Source organism: Schistocerca gregaria, chromosome 2 (genome assembly GCF_023897955.1).
Source record: "Schistocerca gregaria isolate iqSchGreg1 chromosome 2, iqSchGreg1.2, whole genome shotgun sequence".
Classification (NCBI taxonomy): Eukaryota; Metazoa; Arthropoda; class Insecta; order Orthoptera; family Acrididae; genus Schistocerca; species Schistocerca gregaria.
In genome coordinates this window covers 651,052,161-651,071,818 of record NC_064921.1, presented here as the reverse complement: position 1 = coordinate 651,071,818, position 19,658 = coordinate 651,052,161, and the positions used below count along the sequence as shown (strand labels likewise).

The following is a 19,658-nucleotide window of genomic DNA, read 5'->3' as shown; positions in this document are numbered from 1 at the left end:
ATAAGAAGAGAATAGAAGCTTTCGAAATGTGGTGCTACAGAAGAATGCTGGAGATTAGATGGGTAGATCACATAACTAATGAGGAAGTATTGAATAGGATTGGGGAGAAGAGAAGTTTGTGGCACAACTTGACTAGAAGAAGGGATCGGTTGGTAGGACATGTTTTGAGGCATCAAGGGATCACAAATTTAGCATTGGAGGGCAGCGTGGAGGGTAAAAATCGTAGAGGGAGACCGAGAGATGAGTACACTAAGCAGATTCAGAAGGATGTAGGTTGCAGTAGGTACTGGGAGATGAAGCAGCTTGCACAGGATAGAGTAGCATGGAGAGCTGCATCAAACCAGTCTCAGGACTGAAGACAACAACAACAACAATCGTTCGTTAACATAAATGAACACACTGTATAGCACAGAAGAAAAGTCGTGTCACCATTAGATGTTATATTAGTAGCACATTCATTATGTGAAAATGACTCGTTTCTAATGTTGTGCAATGAAACTCAATCATCATTTACATGTGTATCTGCCATTGGCCACAAAGAGACTTCTACTACCTACGTGGGCAGGGAGCGGAAGTTTATCTGCAGCTTCTACATAAAGGGAACTAAGGTTCAGTTAGGCGAAATAATAACTTCACTATTGGCAACCAAGACCGTAATCACGCAAGAGAACACGAATGACTTGGAAGCTTCGTTGAACGAAATGTATAATGTCTCGAGAGGCGATTCCAAAATGGTTATCAGGAAAAGTAAAAACAAAAAAGGATAATGGAATGTAATCGAATTAAGTCAAATAATGCAGAGGTAACTGTATTAAGATTAAAACTAAAATTAGAAGATGAGTTTTACTATTTGTCCACCAGAATGAACCACGATGGCCCAAGTAGAGAGGACATAAAATATAGACAGACAATATCAAGAAAAATGCTTTCTGAAAAGAAAGAAATAACGTAAAAGTAAAACAAAAGTTTAATTCTTACGAAGATTTTTCTGAAGATATTGTCATTAGTAATGTTTTGTATGGAAGTTAAACATAGGCGGTAAACAGCACAGAGAAGCCGAGAAGAGAAACTTTCGACATGTGATGCTATAGAAGAATTTTGAAGATTAGATGAATACATCGGATGGCTAACAAGGAAGTAGTGAATCGGACTGGTAAGCAAAGACATTTTTGGCACAACTTGATTAATGTATGATTTGGATTGATTTAAATTTAATTTCTTTTTCTTTGTCGCGGAAAGATGTTTCTTACGTTTTTCTACTCAAACGAGTATTCGTTGAATTTATTACTTTGTAGATGCCTTAGAAAGGCTCAAAAATTTCATCAAGAGACGCTGCTTTCTCTTAGTCGGATATAAGACTCGGAACTTCTTAAGAATATATATTACTTCTCCCATGACATAAGACGTTAATGTTTAACTCGTCAGTTTCTAAAAAGAATACCCCTTTCATTAACTGCTCCTCACAATTTGTTGAGTCCTTCGAAAGGTTGCCCAGCAGCGGTATACAACTGAACACACCATGAGTACGTTTTTTGGGGTTTTATTATTGGAACTGTCTCCAGCGTCAGTGCGGTGGATTGGGACCCATGCTACATAATACAGTGGACATCGCTAATACAGTCTGGACCATTCCATCGGTGCTATAAATATGAAGGTCCTGCAACAGTTATCGTAATCAATGTTTATGAAAATGAATCGAACATATTTCAGTGGGATACAAAACCTTGTAACTAATGTATTGGTAACTTCAGGTATTTAAATGCACCAGGTCGTCTTTAGAAACTATATTTGGAAATTGCATTTATTCTTTAAAATTTCAAATGGTGTCTCTCGTTTTTATCCCGGATCGATTAAAACTTTTTTCTCACGATTCACCGGGCCTACTAAGTCAGCTGTAATCGCCATATCATTGATGACTGGTTGGAAAAAAGGCAGACAACGTTGAGTAAGAAAATTGAATTAGAACTAATATTGGATCTTGAATTATTAATAGCAATTTCGAAGTTTACTTCAATTTCTGGTTTGGCCCTGTCTCCCTTGTTCAGATTCATCGACAGGGTGTCATTCGACAGTTAATTAAAGGACTGGAAGATTTATGCAAAAACCACATACAGGCAAATTTACACCGTGAGCTAGTAGTGTCTTATCTCTTCTTTAAGTCGATAGAGACGTTGAATAAGTTTTGTCTGCGTGAGCAAACTTGCTGAAAGATCGGTTACAGCTAGACCACTAACTGTGGTGAAATAATTTCTTCTTAATCTAGACTGAATGTGGCCTATTGTGGATCTCGAATGCACTGGAAAATGTAGCTGTTGGCTATCCACTAGAGAAAATTTTTACCAGTTAGTGGCACAATCGCTTATAGAAAAATTTAACTAACTGCATAATGCATCACTACAAGATTTTTGTTTCCACCATCACGATTTGGCACAGCAGCCATGATTTTCTCTTTTGTGTCAGGCTCTTCATCGTACATCTTAAGACATGTATTCATTCTATTCCATCTTCTACTTTGCGTTTTCCATATCTTCCTGTCCTCATCGATCAAGTGGAGAGGTTCCGCACTGCTTATTATACCATTCCTCTTAATTTCCAGTACGCTTCTGAAGCACTACATTTCACATTATTCGATTTTTGGTATTTCCATGTACTCTACAGCCTATGATTGTCTTCCGTACAGCACAGTCATCCGAACGTACATTTTCAGAAATTTCTTATTCAAATTAATTCATACTCTGCAGGCGTTGTGTTGGCGCGGAATGTTATATGTTATTTATCTCCAAGGTGGCAGACAGCCTTTTCCTTTTAAGTGATCCCCAATGTATGCCATAAGTTTGTCGCTAAACTCATTTCTGCTTCTCCTCTATACTTTCGTTTCTGTTTGGTTTACTCTAAATCCATAATTTGTGCTCAGAAGCTTCATTTTTTCTTCCTGACTTTCGCAGAGGATAGAAATGTTATCCAGAGTTTTAATCTTGCTTCTGAAACTGTATTTTATTAGCTTCATTGCTTCTTCGATATACAGGTTGAACAGCAGAGGAGAAGGAGTTCATTCCTGTTTAATCCCTTTATAATCCCGAAATTTCTCTCGTTAGTCTTCCACCCTTATTGTTCCTTCTCGTTATAAAACTAAAATACACGGGGAGCACGGTGTCGGAGAAAGGTCGTTTGTATGCTAAAAAGCAGTTAAAAATGGTTACAATAGATCTGGCTGTTCACACGAGTGGGTGAAGGAAATAAATGTAAAGGGGCCTCAGAACAAGGTCGCAAAAGGAACGTTGCAAACAATATTTTAATTAAATCGATTTGGGACTCAAGATAGAAATGTCTGAGGAGTGAAACTTGACGCTGCCTTATCACAGGCAACAGTTTTAATTCCGTAGTTCCTATACTAATTATGCGAACTGAAAGCAGATGGGAAATAAAAACGGGTGAATGATTAAAGGCTAGAAAGTAATTTGAGCTACATCTTTCGTTCATCAGGTGGACCCTCTTGCAGACTCGTCTACAATGCTTTCAACTCTAAAGGCCAATATTACACGAAAAAAGAAGAATGCTTGATATCGAGTAAGCGTAAATTTTTTAATTAAACCACTAATCGGACAGAGAAAGGAACGATATGCTGGCTGACTAACGGCTGAATCGCGAATCTTTTATAAGGAAGGATGAAAAGGGAAAAAATCCATTGAGTTAGGTTGTTGGTCAATAAGCCGCACTGAATTCGTGAAGCGAGTGATTGGTAACACAACCAAAAATAAAACATTTCCTTTACCTCCGATACGCACACCTTCAGACGTCGAACTGTAAGATAGGCACCAAACGCTGTATATCGACAGCCGAAACTCTGATATAATTTGTGCTATGTGCTGTCGCCCAGGATAAAGTGCGTAAACAGTAAGTCATAAGTAACACCTGAGGTACTGAGCTCAGCAAAAGCATAATTGTGCGCATCTGTCATGTAGAGATCCTGTGGGGAAGACTGTAGAGCATTAGTTTGTCGTACCAAGAGTCTTGATGGTTCAAATGGCTCTGAGAACTATGGGACTTAACATCTTAGGTCATCAGTGCCCTAGAACTTAGAACTACGTAACCCTAACTAACCTAAGGACATCACACAACACCCAAGCCATCACGAGGCAGAGAAAATCCCTGACGCCGCCGGGAACCCGGGCGTGGGAAGCGAGAACGCTACCGCACGACCACGAGATGCGGGCTGGCTCAACTTCAGATTCAGAGGGATGACACATTTATTAATTTGATTTCATTTACTGCGAGGCTATATTCATGAACCATGGAAATGTTAATTCGAATAACATGCATTATTGGGAAACTGAAAATCCATGTTGGCTGCGGCAAGTTGCACACCAAAAACTGTGGTCGTGAGTGTATGGTGTGGGATTCTGGAGGATAGAATTGTAGGCCCCTATTTCATCGAAGGGAATCTTAATTGTAGGAAGTACACCACATTCCTGCAACAAACATTAGATCTGTTATTGGAAGATATGCCTTTAGGAACAAGCAACAGAATGTGGTATCAACACGATGGGTGTCCGGCACATATTCCGCTGATGGCTAGAAATGAATTGCAGAGACAATTCCCAAGTAACTGGACTGTACGCGGAGGAGATATGTCGTGGCCGACTCGTTCGCCACACTTGACGCCTCTGGAATTTTTCTTGTGGGGATTCGTAAAAGACATTGTTTATAAAGACGTCCCAACTACACCTGAAGATATGCGAGAGAGAGAATTGTCAGAGCATGTGCTTTGATAAGTGCCGATGTGATAAGGAATACCACTCAATCCATGATAAGAAGATTGCAGCACTGCATTGATACCAATGGTCATCACTTCGAACATCTGTAAATGGACGTCCATACCACCTTTTTCACCTTCGGTGACTTTCAAAGACCTTGCTGTTACACATCATTGGATTCATCTCGATAGCCGCTGTCAGAAAATAAGTACGAAACTATAGCATTCCGTTTAAAAAGACAAAGTTGGTCTTCATATCTCAGGCGCGACTCCACCTAGCAACAAAACACCATCGTCATACTATGGCCCCCGTTGCCCCATGCAACATTTGCCCCACAAATTTTTCAGCTACTATTGTACTTTCAGAGCTATTCTACGTGGCAATAGTTAGCCTTGTTCCGCTGAGCAGTGTGTCAGCAGTGCGAAAGTAGCAGCAAGTGGCTGATTTAGCGTTCATATATAAGTATAGTAGCCAAGTTGAAAATTTGTTTGAGTGTTCTTGGCGCACTTGTTTAGTTAAATCCTTCAAATCATTGTCTAGTTTCGTAATTAGCAGGGGCAGATTTGCATTTTAATATCTGTGACGTGTAAAGTCGTCTGTCATTTGTTTATTTCTTTCAAATAGTCTTCGTACGTTACTGACAGTGCAGTTAGCCTTCTGCCGCCGAGCAGTGTGTCAGCAGTGCGCAAGTAGCAGCATTACTGCGTTTATTAGGCAATCTTGTATTTTAATATACGTTTAAATTTTGTATCGTATTGTTTGTGCTCTCTGTAGATTAGTTCAGACGTTCTTTGCACAACAGTATTTAGCATGGACTGCTGTGTTCGGATGCGGGCTGAGTTGGCATCCCTTCGCTCCCAGCTTCAAGCAGTGTTGGCTTCGGTCACACAGCTTGTTGCCATTGGGCATCACTGTGGGGGTCCAGACGGCGGTTTGTCGGAAACGGCCAGCTCATTTCACATACACCCCTATTGGACTACGGCTGTGGCTGCCTGGGATACTGCCCACATTGAGGATGGACCCTTACCTGTGCTAGAGTCGGAGGTCGTCTCGAGGTGTGGCAGCGGGCGAAAGACATTCTGGAGGGCTGAACATAAGGCCTCTCCAGTTTGTCAGACGAACCGGTTTCAGGCTCAGTCTCTGGCTGATACTGATCTTCGGCTGGACATGGCTGCATGTCCTGTTCCAGAGGTTGCCCCTCAGTCTGCAGGATCCGGGCGGTCGCAGAGGGTGGGCTTACTGGTAATTGGGAGCTCCATCGTCAGGCGCGTAATGGGGCCCCTTAGGGATATGGAATCCAGGGAGGGGAAGAAAACCAATTTGCACTCCGTGTGTCTACAGGAGGGAGTCATTCCAGATGTGGAAAGGGTCCTTCTGGATGTCAAGAAGGGTACAGGGTTCATCCATCCTTCAAACAAAAGCACAGTGATTTTTACATAACACCTATTTCTTACATTGTTCCTAAGTGTGACCATTTCTTACAATTGTCAAATTTACATAAACATGAATAGTTTATACAAACAAATATTTTGAATACTGTCATCAGAAAATTAATTAACATAATAAACAATTTTTATAGCTTTTTAAATACATTGCTCACATACAATGCAAAGAACTTTAAACTCAAGTATAGCACACTTTACTTTACATGTACAGAAAATATAGTATCAATATGCGCGAATTTTAAAGAGAAAAATTTAGATAAACCATTGACTATAATCACCCATCAACCAAATTGGATAATTACTGTTATGTTGGTGGTGGGAGTGCCAAGACTCCATGTGAAACTATCCGGTGTACATAGCGTTACGTAACAAAGGAAGAAACTCACAGAAGAGACCACCAACCGATCGGGGTTTGAGAATGTCGCAGTTTTCAAGCGATCACACAAGTTTTATCTAATGTATAAATGCCTTCTTTGAAAACACCTGGAACCGATTGTTCGGAACCCCATTCATAATGAAACTGTGCTGACCTTTTTGAAAATGTCCACAATCGCAATGTATCAGTGACCATGAGGCACTTTTAGCGACAATGATTACTAAAGTACAGAAGGCAACTGAAACAAGTAGAAAGATTTAAATGTTCAGCAAACCAGACAAAGAAGCAATAGTGTTACATCTCAGTGAGGAACCTGCAATATTTAGCTCAGGGCAGAAACATGTAGAGAAAAATTATGGCTCAAGTTTAACAGATTACTTGACCACGCACTGGACAGATATGCTCTAAGTAGAGCAGTTCATGATGGGAGGGATCCTCCTTGGTGTGTAGTCACTACTTCTAAGGAGACAGAGACTACTGCGTAACAGGTATTAAATAAAGCATAATACTAAAAAGATTCTGAATGAAACGTGTCTTGCAGTCAAGAAAACAATTCATGAAGTGTTCAGTGATTTCCGTAACAGAGTATGGTCTGAGGGTCTTTCACAAAACCCAAAGAAATTCTGGTCGTCTGTAAAGGATGTTAATGACACTAGTGTCCAGTCAGTCATGGACAAGAGACTAGCCACAGCAAAAGCACTTAACCACGTTTTCTAATATTCCGTTAAAGAGGAGAACCCTGGCATATTGCCCCAATTTAAACTTCGTACAACTTAAGAGATGAATGGAATGGCTATTGGAGTCAGTGACGTTGAAAAACAGCTGAAATCGTTAAAACTGTACAAAGCTCTAGGATTTGAGGGAATCCCTGTCAGATCACATAAACTTTTTGCGGCTGAGTTAGTACCTCTGTTGGTTATAACCTATCGTAGATCCCTCGAACAAAATTCCGTGCCCAGTAGCTACAAGAAAGCGCCGGTCACATGTGTCTGTAAGAAGGGTAGTAGAGGTTATCCACAAAACTATCGCACAGTTGTACACATTTGTTGTAGAATCTTAGAATATATTCTGAGCTCAAACTTAATGAGGTATTTCGAACAGAACGACGTCCTCCGTGCCAACCAGAGTAAATTTCGAGAACACAAATCATGTGAAACCCAACTCCCACTTTTCTGACACGACCCTGTGAAAGCCAAGGATCATTGCAGTTCGGTAGCTGCAGCATTTCTCGATTTGCTAAAAGCATTTCACTCAGTAACCTATCTACGCTTATTATCAAAATCACGATTGTATGTTGTATCAGGTGAAATTGTTGACTGGCGTAAGGATCTCTTTGTTTAGGAGGACGCAGCATGTTGCCTTGCATGGAGATTCAAAGACAGTTGCAGAAGTAACTTCGGGTATACCCAGTGAAGAATGTTGGATCCCTTGCTCTTCATGTTGTATGTTAATGGCCTTGCTGACAGTATTAAAAATAACCTCAAACCTTTTGAAGATGATTCAGTTATCTACAATGACGTACAGTCTGAACGAAGCTGCAGAAATATTCAGTGGAACCTTGATTGACGTCTGACTTACAACATTTAAAGAAACCAAAAAGAAAACATTATACCTCACGAAATTTAGACCGGAGAGTCACAGCTGGAATGGATAAAACCATACCAGCACTGGGTGTAACAGTTGGGACATGAAATGGAACGATCTCATAAACCAAGTCGTGGACGAAGATGGTAGCAGTCTTCGGATTATTGGTTCAAATAGCTCTGAGCACTATGGCACTTAACTTCTGAGATCATCTGTCCCCTTGGAACTTAGAACTATTTAAACCTAACGAACCTAAGGACATCACACACATCCATGCCCGAGGCAGGATTCGCACCTGCGAGCGTAGCGGTCGCGCGGTTCCTGACTGAAGTGCCTAGAACCGCTCGGCCACCCCGGCCAGCACTTCGGATTATTGCTCCAATACTTGAGAAACGTAAACAGTCTGCAAAAGATCTTGCTTAAAAATCAGTAGTGTGAACCATCCCAGAATATTTCTCAAGTGCGTGGGTCCCACACAAAAGAAAACTAGTAAGAGATACGGAACGTATACAGAGAAGAACAGCACGCATGGTCGCAGGTTTATTTGACCCGTCGCAGAGTGTCAAAGATATGTTTAAAAAACTGAACTGGTTGACTCTTGAAGATAGACAGAAACTATCCCAGGAAAGTCTACTTAAAAAGGTCTAAGAACCGGCTTTAAATATGCTACGGTCGCAGGTTAGAATCCTGCGTCGGACATGGATGCGTGTGATGTCCTTAGGTTGGTTAGGTTTAAGTAGTTATAAGTTCTAGGGGACTGATGACCTAAGATGTTATGTCCCATAGAGCTCAGAGCCATTTGAACCGCCTTTAAATAAAGACTAGAGATACACTAAAATCCCAAACACATCGCTCCCATGCGATCGTGAGGACAGACTTAGTTTAATTATAGCACGCTGAGAGGCATTTAAACAATAATTCTTCCCACGCTGCATACGTGAAAGGAACGGAAAAGCCCTTATAATTGGTAAAGTGGCACGTACCCTCTGCCATCCATGTCACAGTGGTTCGCAGGGTATAGATCAGATGCAGAATTGCAATCCATTCGGTGCCAAACTTAGCCAATACTCGTAAGCGCAGATCAATTTTTCTTGTTGTGTAACACATGTACTCCCAAACTGCAGTTGATTGTTGACAACACGTTTCTGTCGGTGTGAATGATTGTATTGCGTGTTTGTGGATAATATTCCCAATGTGTAAACAAATGCCTATAAAAATTCAAGTGTAAAATTTAAACATAATTCTTAATTACAGAATAAATTTTCGCTCTGCGGCGCCACACAATTTCTTACACGGTTTTTATCTGCCAGGTAGTTTCATAGTTCTATTTTCTATCGTGCAATGAATACTATTTGCTTATGAGGGTACTTCCCCATAACAACTGAAAGAAGTATGCAACTTTTTATCTATTATTTCACGGAAAAGTAAAAAGCTGCCACTGATAGTGGTGATAAAACACTGAAATTTCTTCGACCGAAAAGAGAAAGATAACAGTGTTTGCTCAGAGCTGAAACTTTTTGAAAATCATACTTATTTGAAAGCAGCTATGGATACTAAACATCATCTTTAACATCAATATTTCCCTAAAGACGACTGTGGAAATGAAATGAAGAGTACTAACTTTAAACGGAACACTCTGCCCCTTTCGAATGTCACCAAGTGGTCTGCCCAATGAAAGTCGCCATCTGAGAGGCGGTCACGTTTATTCACTAGTGAAAATGAGATGTGGCTCTTGTCTTTGGGACACGATGAGGTAATCAGGGTCGACCTCTATTCGAATTCTGAGCCAGAATATTTGTCTGTGCTATGGTGCAATGGTGATGCTGGTGATGCCAGGAAACCATTCTGGTTATGGCGAAAGTAGAGTGATGAATATCACATTGGGTCCACGTGGAAACAAAAGTAGCGATTAAAGTCTGCAAGGTGAAGATCAGGCGGAAAGGAAGAGACGGAGTGATGGGGGGGAGGAAAGGGAGTGTAAGGACGAGTGTTACGAGTATGTTAGAAAGATGGGCTTGTCTATGACCGTTTTTCACCGTTGGGGGAGTGTGAATTGGTTGAAATGCGCTACTTTCAATTAATTTCGTTATGTACTATACACGTCGCTGACACCTGTTCAGGAAGTGGCATTTATAATTTTAACTATTGTTTTACTGTGGGTCCATTTATATGCTCTGACTCTTTTTTAATAGCATTTTTAATTAACTCATCCTTTTTCAGCTTACGTAGAATTAAGAAACTTTTTCTCTGGCTTTGTAGAACGCCATTGTAAACTGTGCTTTCGGTCAGCGACACCTAGCGGCCAAACCCCTTTAGCTGTTTATACTGCAGTTGTAGGCGCAGTGTGCTAACAACAGCCTTACATCAAGGGCTGCGAGCATTCATCACAACATTACCGTGTTTTTATATTATGTGACAATACCAACCAAAGCCATAACTTTATTTGTCTCTGTTACTAATTTTAAAGAGACAGGTGGTTCAGTTGTTACATGTTTGTCGTAGAATGCGCCTCTCTGCTACTAGTTACATTCTTGTCACCTGCCACAATGCTCTCACTCGCAGATATCTATATTCTCTCGTATGTAAATCTGCTGATAATCACAACAGTCTAATTTACTTATCGCAGTGAACCAAACAAACTCGTGATTAAAAACTATTTTGGCCTCCACGTATTCTCAAAAGCATTAAAAACACACTGACAGAAAGAAATTAGACACTACTAGGATACATGACGGCAGTACGTCTTGATACCGCCTCTAGACCTGATAACGGCGGGTTCCTAAATTTCTTCAGCTATTGGTTCAAATGGATCTGAGCACTATGGGACTTAACATCTATGGTCATCAGTCCCCTAGAACGTAGAACTACTTAAACCTAACTAACCTAAGGACATCACACAACACCAAGTCATCACGAGGCTGAGAAAATCTCTGACCCAGCCGGAAATCGAACCCGGGAACCCGGGCGCGGAAAGCGAGAACGCTACCGCACGACCACGAGCTGCGGACTTTTCAGCCATTCCACATCTGTCTACAAACATTATTGATCATTAGATCCCCGAAAGTAATCAGACTGTGGCGATGGTGACTGCTTAGTTTCACACATTGTTAAAATAGATATTGTTTCAGTTGATTTATATCAAGCTTTCTGATTGGAAGTCAAATGTATTATTTATACTAGAAAAACAATTACCTACCTCATCAATAAATAGAAATATATAGGCTTGAAGATTAGGTGACTCAATGTGCCATTCGAGGTGCCATAGGGTGTTCATCAAACCAGGAACGTCTGCGTGCAACTAAGTGAACACGGCTACTGTCATTTTGGAAGAGTAGAGTGTTAATCATGAAGACATGGAAGAAATTGCAACACCTGGTCATCGAGAACGTTATAAATTTTCTGGATGGACCCCCGTCATGGTATGCGAAACGCCCCCAAAACATCACAGAGCACCTCTGGTACAAACTAAACCCTCTACATACTTTTTCAATATGTATTTGTTATCATACCGCTTTACATGTTATGTGTTTTCTGCGTTACATCAATTCATAGCATACTTTTCGAAATTATTTTTAAGACTGTTAGTATCATGTCAACGGCTGCTCTAGTTGCTTTCGTGACATTTTCTAGTCATAATAATAGATGGCTGTAGCATCGGCCCAACGCTTATTTACTTCCCTTCTCCGCTCGCTCCAATCCATGCCCTGATCTTACTTGTGGAGGGCGCCTTGCCGCTTACTCAGTCCCGCGGCGCTCGGTGTCACAACACACGATGTAATTTTCAATCTGATATGATGTATTAAAATCCATGGAGAAAAAATAAAACTTTCACGTTCGCCGAAGACATTGTAATTCTGTCAGAGACAGCAAAGGACTTGGAAGAGCAGCTGAATGGACAGTGTCTTGAAAGGAGGATATAAGAGCCGGCCGCGGTGGTCTCGCGGTTAAGGCGCTGAGTCCGGAACCGCGTGACTGCTACGGTCGAATCCTGACTCTGGCATGGATGTGTGTGATGTCCGTAGGTTAGTTAGGTTTAAGTAGTTCTAAGTTCTATGGGACTGATGACCATAGATGTTAAGTCCCATAGTGCTCAGAGACATTTGAACCATTTTTTGGTGGATATAAGATGAACATCAACAAAAGCAAAACGAGGATAATGGAATGTAGTCGAAATAAGTTGGGTGATGCTTAGGGAATTAGATTAGGAAATGAGACACCTGAAGTAGTAAAGGAGTTTTGCTATTTGTGGAGCAAAATAACTGATGATGGTCTAAGTAGAGACGATATAAAATGTAGACTGGCAATGGCATGGAAAGCGTTTCTGAAGAAGAGAAATTTGTTACCATCGAGTATTGATTTAAGTGTCAGGAAGTCGTTTCTAAAGTATTCGTATGAAGTGTAGCCAGGTATGGAAGTGAAACATGGGCGATAAATAGTTTAGACAAGAAGAGAATAGAAGCTTTCGAAATGTGGTGCTACAGAAGAATGCTGAAGATTAGATGGGTAGTTCGCGTAACTACCGAGGAGGTGTTGAACAGAATTGGGGAGAAGAGGAGTTTGTGGCACAACTTGACCAGAAGAAGGAACTGGTTGGTCGGACATGTTCTGAGGCGTCATGTGATCACCAATTTAGTATTGGAGGGCAGCGTGGAAAGTAAAAATCGTAGAGGGAGACGAAGAGATGAATACACTAAGCAGATTCAGAAAGATGTAGGCTGCAGTAGGTACTGGGAGATGAAGAAGCTTGCACAGGATAGAGTAGCATGGAGAGCTGCATCAAACCAGTCTCAGGACTGAAGACAACAACAACAACATGATGTATTACGCCTTTCCATCTATACAAGGTCTGTTTCCGTTCGTGGTTCCCCAACTGACACTGTTCTGTGATGTTAGTTATACATCTCACTGCATGTAGACTGACCGCAGGTAGAATTTTACCTAAGACAGTTCTTATTAGAATCCACTGCCTTATGTTTACAAGCATCGTGAAAAATTATCCCTAAGCGTTTTCTCTTACTTGTTTTCAGAAATGATGATGGGCATCAAAACCGGTCGTGGTTTTGGAACAATCAAAGCCTTTCAGCGGTGAAGTGGTTTATCTTCACATTAATTACAACGCTGAGTTGTGGATGTTCATTCAGCATGTTTACTTGCGCTACATACTGCTACTTATAAGCCTCACTGGACCGTCGGTTCACTCGACGATAGGATCATTCGAAAAGACGCAACGCCGGCGTCCAGTTTCTGTATTATTTGGCTCATTGAAGACGTGCAGCTATATGTGCTGCAGAGAGAGAAATGGTGTTTCGCGAGGTACCAGAGGGTTGGGTTCTGTTGTTTGGGGAAGGAGACCAAACAGCAGGGTCATCGGTCTCAGCGGATTAGGGAAGGACGGGTGAGGAAGTCGGCCGTGCCCTTTGAAAGGAATCATCACGGCATTTGCCTGGAGCGATTTAGGGAAATCACGGGAAACCTAAATCATGACGGCCGGACGCGGGATTGAACCATCGTCCTCCCGAATGCGAGTCCAGGAGGTACCAGTCTCAAAAAGTCCATCGTATGCAGTTACCTTCTCTTGCACGACTTACTTCAGCCGAGAATACCACCTATAGAGTTCCAAAGTGACCCGTGTGCTCTTTTAAGAGGGAGAGTAAAGGTTTTCCTGGTTGCGCAGAGACGTCAATATTTTCGTTGTGCCTTGTCCACCCATTCTCTGCTGCAAGAGAGGCTCGGCTCGATGTGGGGATTAGAGAGGAGGTGGGAGGAAGGACCCGGTGGCGAATCCACTAATTACCACCGCGCTGTTGTTGTTGTTGTTGCAGGCGGCGGTGCGAGCAGCGACGGGCTGCAGGGCCCCGTGTTCCTGCAGGAGCCGCCGCACCGCGCAGACTTCTCCAACTCGACCGGCGTGGCGCTGCAGTGCTCCGCCCACGGGAACCCGCCGCCGGTGAGTCGTGTGCCGGCAGCCGAGCACGGGCCCCAGTGTGCAAACAAACAAACACCAGCTCCTCTGCTCACAGCTCCTGCGAACTCGTAGGCTGCTTTCTACACTATTCTCTGACTAATTAATGGGACTTAACGAGGGACTTCAATAAGTAAGTTTCACCTTATTATGACATTCAAAGTAACTCTTATTGAATGCTGTACTATGCTTAAAAGTGACAGAGATACTGTATATGACACTATTGACACCGTTTACATTAGGTCAGTTTCCTGTCTGTCTGACTGTCAGCTACAAATTTTTGCTGTTGCTTTTAAAGTGATTTCCCGATGAGTTCGAGACATCAGATTTTAAGCATAGCTCAAAATTTAATGATAGTGAAATATCAGCTCTCTTTCTTTTCGATCTCTTCGGTATGAGTGGCGCTGAAAAAGATTTGTAACGTCTGACATCTTAGCTGCCCTGAAGGACAGGCGTGTTGTGCGGGTAGTATCGGAATGCGTTCCAGACGGGCATGACATGTAAGTAGGCTGTTTAGGTTTTTTTATTGGTAACACCGCCGCCACGTAGCGCTCTGTATAAAAATCTTTGGCTGTGCCGTGTGCAGTCTGTGGCTGGTTTGCATTGTTGTCTGCCGTTGTAGTGTTGGGCAGCGGCAGCTGGATGCTAACAGCGCGTAGCGTTGCGCAGTTGGAGGTGAGCCGCCAGCAGTGGTGGACGTGGGGAGAGAGATGGCGGAGTTTTGAAATTTGTGAGAATTGGTGTCATGAACTGCTATATATATTATGACTAGTGAGGTAAATACATTGTTTGTTCTCTATTAAAATCTTTCATTTGCTAACTATGCCTATCAGTAGTTAGTGCCTTCAGTAGTATGAATCTTTTATTTAGCTGGCAGTAGTGGCGCTCGCTGTATTGCAGTAGCTTGAGTAACGAAGATTTTTGTGAGGTAAGTGATTTGTGAAACGTATAGGTTAATGCTAGTCAGGGCCATTCTTTCGTAGGGATTTTTGGAAGTCAGATTGCGTTGCGCTAAAGATATTGTGTGTCAGTTTAAGCACAGTCTTGTATAATTTTTCAAAGGGGACGTTTCAGACTGAGCACATAGAGGGGGAAAGTTGAGACCGATCTCACTTTCTTGTCTGTCTGTTCGGTACAAATTTTGCAATTGATTTCAAACTAACTTCCCGATGGGATAGAGACTTTGCTAGTAAGCGTCCACGGGAACTCCAGATCTTACCTCCTCTTAAGATACGCGCAGGAGGAGGAAGCAAATTGGCTGTGTCAGGTGAACAGAAACGCAAACAGAAATTTACCACATGTCGTCGTTGTAATCACATCAAAATTTTTCAAACTGATAGAAAAATTTGGCAAACGCAGAACTAAAAAATAGAAAATAATTATTTGAATGAAAATGTATTTTTAATATATCATAGTTTCAACTTTGACTACAAATTCTAAAATAATTTCTCCTAGCCCCATATAATTGTCGTGAAAATTTATGATCGTAAATTTTTAATATTTGTGAAAATACTTGCGAGCTTTAAAACGAAAGACGTGGAGCACATGCAGTACATGACCGATGCAGGTATAGTTCACCTCCTTTCTATTATCTATCCCATGCACCACACTTTTTACCTTTTTAAATCGTACAAGTATTTTCAAACCTGTTAAAAAACTCACATCACAAGATTTCAGGAGTACCTCTGTCAGGTTAGGGGAAATTATGTCATACCTTCCAGTCCGATTTTAAAACACTGTTTGTATGGAATAGTCGGAATGATCTACCAATGGTTCAGTTCCTTTCCGATAGAAATCCGCTCATTGGTCACAAAGAAACTCAAGAATTGTTGTGTAGCGTCCTCATTGCTGCAAAATTACTTTCCTCCACATCTCTTCGCTCCACCTAACAACCCCCCCCCCCCCCCCCAAACCGCCTCCCTCACCCACAAAGGTATTCTCCCTCGGTTGCGTGGACGTTCTCGTCTCTGGTCGCTGTCGAGGGCCTCCCATCCCGCTCAGCATCACCCACGCCCGTGCCGCCTTTGTCAGATTATTGGCATCGTTTTACTAACGCTAGACACAACAAATACAGCCAAAAGACCACGAAATAAATTCAGTATTACTAGATTTCCGATAAGCATTTTCCTTAGCACCATACCTACGACTATTATCAAAAGCGCCATCGTACGTGTTGTCAGGCGAAATTACTGAATGGGGTGAGGATTTTTTCGTAGGGAGGAGTCAGCATGTTCTAATGGAGGGGCATTCATAGATGTAGATGTACCTTCGGGTGCACCTTAGTGAAGCGTGTAGGATCCCTTGCTGTTCATGTTGTATGTTAATGACCTCGATCTTTGTGTAATTTAGACGTGTTTCCCACAAGCATCGTACTGTCCCGTAATCTTCATCTTTGCAGTAAGTTTCCAGTTGTCGCGCCATTCCATTCGTACAGGGTTATGCACCTCTTATCAATAGCGCAGCAAAATCGTGCCTCAGGGAACCCGAGTCATATACTTTCGTCTGACAATGAGACATTGTTGTTAAGCAATAGTCTTGGCATGGAATGACATGTGTAACTTACTTTCTGAAAATCCTACGTAGTTTAGGTCTTTAATAACAAATACATCAATATAATTTTCACCACGTACACTCACGTTCAGGTAACACACAACGTTTGAATGACTTGAGATAGGACATCCATGTTCACAGGACACGTACAGTAATATGTTCTGCAGAAATGATTAGCGTTTGAACCATGTTGGCCTCCGGGTTCAAGGCCAACATCAATATCGCGGCGTAACACCACGTACCATTAAAATGTGCCTGCGACTCTCGCTGTCACTACAAACTGAAAGTAATCCGGGAAATTGCTGCCCATGTAGTACGAAGTGTTTCGACAGTGTACGAAGTGTTTCGACAATGCAACGGGTGTGTGCAGAATGGTTCACGGAACTGAAGAACCATGCTAGATGACACTGGTGTATGGAAAGACGTCAGTGGGGACAGGAATAACATGAGACAGTGTTTTCGGACTAATGCAGATTCTGTTTGTTTGAAAATGATGGCCGTATTTTTGTTCGCCGCAGAGAGAGGGCAGGGCATCACGTTGAATGCACTCGCACAGGACATACAGGCCCAGCTCAAGGCTTTATGGCGTGGGGTGCTATTGGCTATAACCACAAATCACAGTCGGTGCGTGTCCAGGGAACTTTGATTAGCGTGACCTACGTGAATGCGACCAGTAACCACCTTTCTGCACAACACCCCAGACGCCGTTTTCCAGTAAGACAATGCACGATCCCATTTTGCTGCATGAACACTTGCCATCTTGGCGTCACAGAATGTCAGCCTTTTGCCCTCACCCGTCAGTCACCAGACTTGCCACCAACCTAAATTTTGTGGGATACGGTGAAACGACAAATGCAGCACTGTGAGCCAGTGCCCATCGCCACAGATGAATTTTGAAACCCGGTGAACACAGCGTGGATAGCTATACAGCAGGACGCCATTCGCGCCTTATACACGTCGACGCCATCAGGCATGGAGCAAGCTATCAGGGCCCATGGTGAACCCTGCTCCTACTAGGCAACAGGACACATGCTTAACCTTGGTGACTGGGTCGCTAATCATTTATGCAGAAAATACCAAAGTACATGTCCTGTGAATATGAACGTCCTGTCTGTAGACCTTCAAGGCGTTCTGTTTTACCCTGAATATGAGTGCATGTTGTCTAGGCATTGCATTTGTCTAGGGATTGGGAGATTCGAACGCTTCAACCAGCTCAACTAAGACGAAGGTTTCATACTTTCACGTGACCAATAAACTGCAAATGAGGGATTTAAAATTCCTTTCAACAGTGGCACCTTAACTTACAATGAAACTCCTAAACATGTAGTACTTATTTTAGGCAGAACATTGAGCTGTAAGAAACACTTGAGAAAGACAGCTTCAAAAATCAGCGGAAAGAACAAAATCATACGGTATCTATATGGATTCACATCGGGCTGTTCGGCATCTACGTTAAGACAAACACGTTTAGTGCTGTTTTTTTTTTTTAGTATCAAAATACTGCTGCCCCATCTGGCGTAACAACACTAACACAAAAAAACAGACATTGAACTAAATGACACAACGAGGATGATATCGGGTACGATTAGGATTACTCCCACCTTATGGCTACCAGTCCTAAGTCATGCGGCTTTTTGCGGATGATGCTGTAGTATACAGAGAAGTTGCAGCATTAGAAAATTGCACCGAAATGCAGGAAGATCTGCAGCTTATAGGCACTTGGTGTAGGGAGTGGCAACTGACCCTTAATATAGACAAATGTAATGTATTGCGAATATACAGAAAGAAGGATCCTCTGTTGTATGATTATATGATAGCGGAACAAACACTGGTAGCAGTTACTTCTGTTAAATATCTGGAAGTATGCGTGCGGAACGATTTGAAATGGAATGATCATATAAAATTAATTGTTGGTAAGGCGGGTACCAGGTTGAGATTCATTGGGAGAGTCCTTAGAAAATGTAGTCCATCAACAAAGTAGGCGGCTTAAAAAACACTCGTTCGACCTATACTTGAGTATTGCTCATCAGTGTGGGATCCTTACCAGGTCGGGTTGACAGAGGAGATAGAGAAGATCAAAAAAGAAGAGCGGCGCGTTTCGTCACAGGGTTATTTGGTAAGCGTGGTAGCGTTACGGAGTTGCTGAGCAAACTCAAGGGGCAGACTGTGCAAGAGAGGCGCTCTGCATCGCGGTGTAGCTTGCTCGCCAGGTTTCGAGAGAGTGCACCTCTAAATGAGGTACCGAATATATTGCCTCCCCCTACTTACACCTCCCGAGAAGGTCACGAATGTAAAATTAGAGAGATTAGAGCGCTCACGGAGGCTTTCCGGCAGTCGTTCTTCCCGCGAACCATACGCGACTGGAACAAGAAAGGGAGGCAATGACAGTGGCAAGTAAAGTGACCTCCGCCACACACCGTTGGGTGGCTTGCGAAGTATAAATGTAGATGTAGATATACGTTGACCACAAGTGTGAAGACAATAAACTCACCTTGGGGAATTTAGAAAAATTCAAAACAATTAATAACTGCCATTTCACTCGTTCTCTGATTGTTTAAGTAATCTTTACGACAACAAAGACGCACCGCGAAAAAATTACCCGAATTGGACGGTAATCGGTAAATTTGATATACATATACTGACAAACAAATGACAATTGCAGAAAAACTGGATGATTTATTCAAGAGAAAGATTTCACAAATTGAGCAAGTTAATAAAGCGTTGGTCCACCTGTGGCTCTTCCGTAAGCAGGTATTCGCCTAGCACTGGTGAATAGACACGTTGGGTTCCTCCTGTGGGACATAGTGCCCAATTCTGCCCAACTGGTGCTTTACATCGTAAAAGTTCCGAGCTGGTTGCTCATAATGCTTCAAACGCTCTCAATTGGAGAGAGATCCAAGGTAGGTTTAGGTAAACACGAAGCACTCGCCGTGTCTTGGATATAAATCTTGCTGAAATGAAACCCAGGACGTCGTGCCGTGAGGGAC

At 42.3% G+C, this 19,658-nt stretch overlaps 1 protein-coding gene across 1 annotated transcript in view; it reads left to right on the top strand.

Moving 5' to 3' along the window:
• Nucleotides 1-19,658, top strand: part of LOC126335919 (Down syndrome cell adhesion molecule-like protein Dscam2) — a 627,039-nt gene that overhangs the window by 57,160 nt on the left and 550,221 nt on the right. The window contains exon 2 of the mRNA XM_049999393.1: nucleotides 13,982-14,106. Coding sequence (XP_049855350.1) covers nucleotides 13,982-14,106 — 125 coding nt within the window. The remainder of the gene's footprint in view (nucleotides 1-13,981; nucleotides 14,107-19,658) is intronic.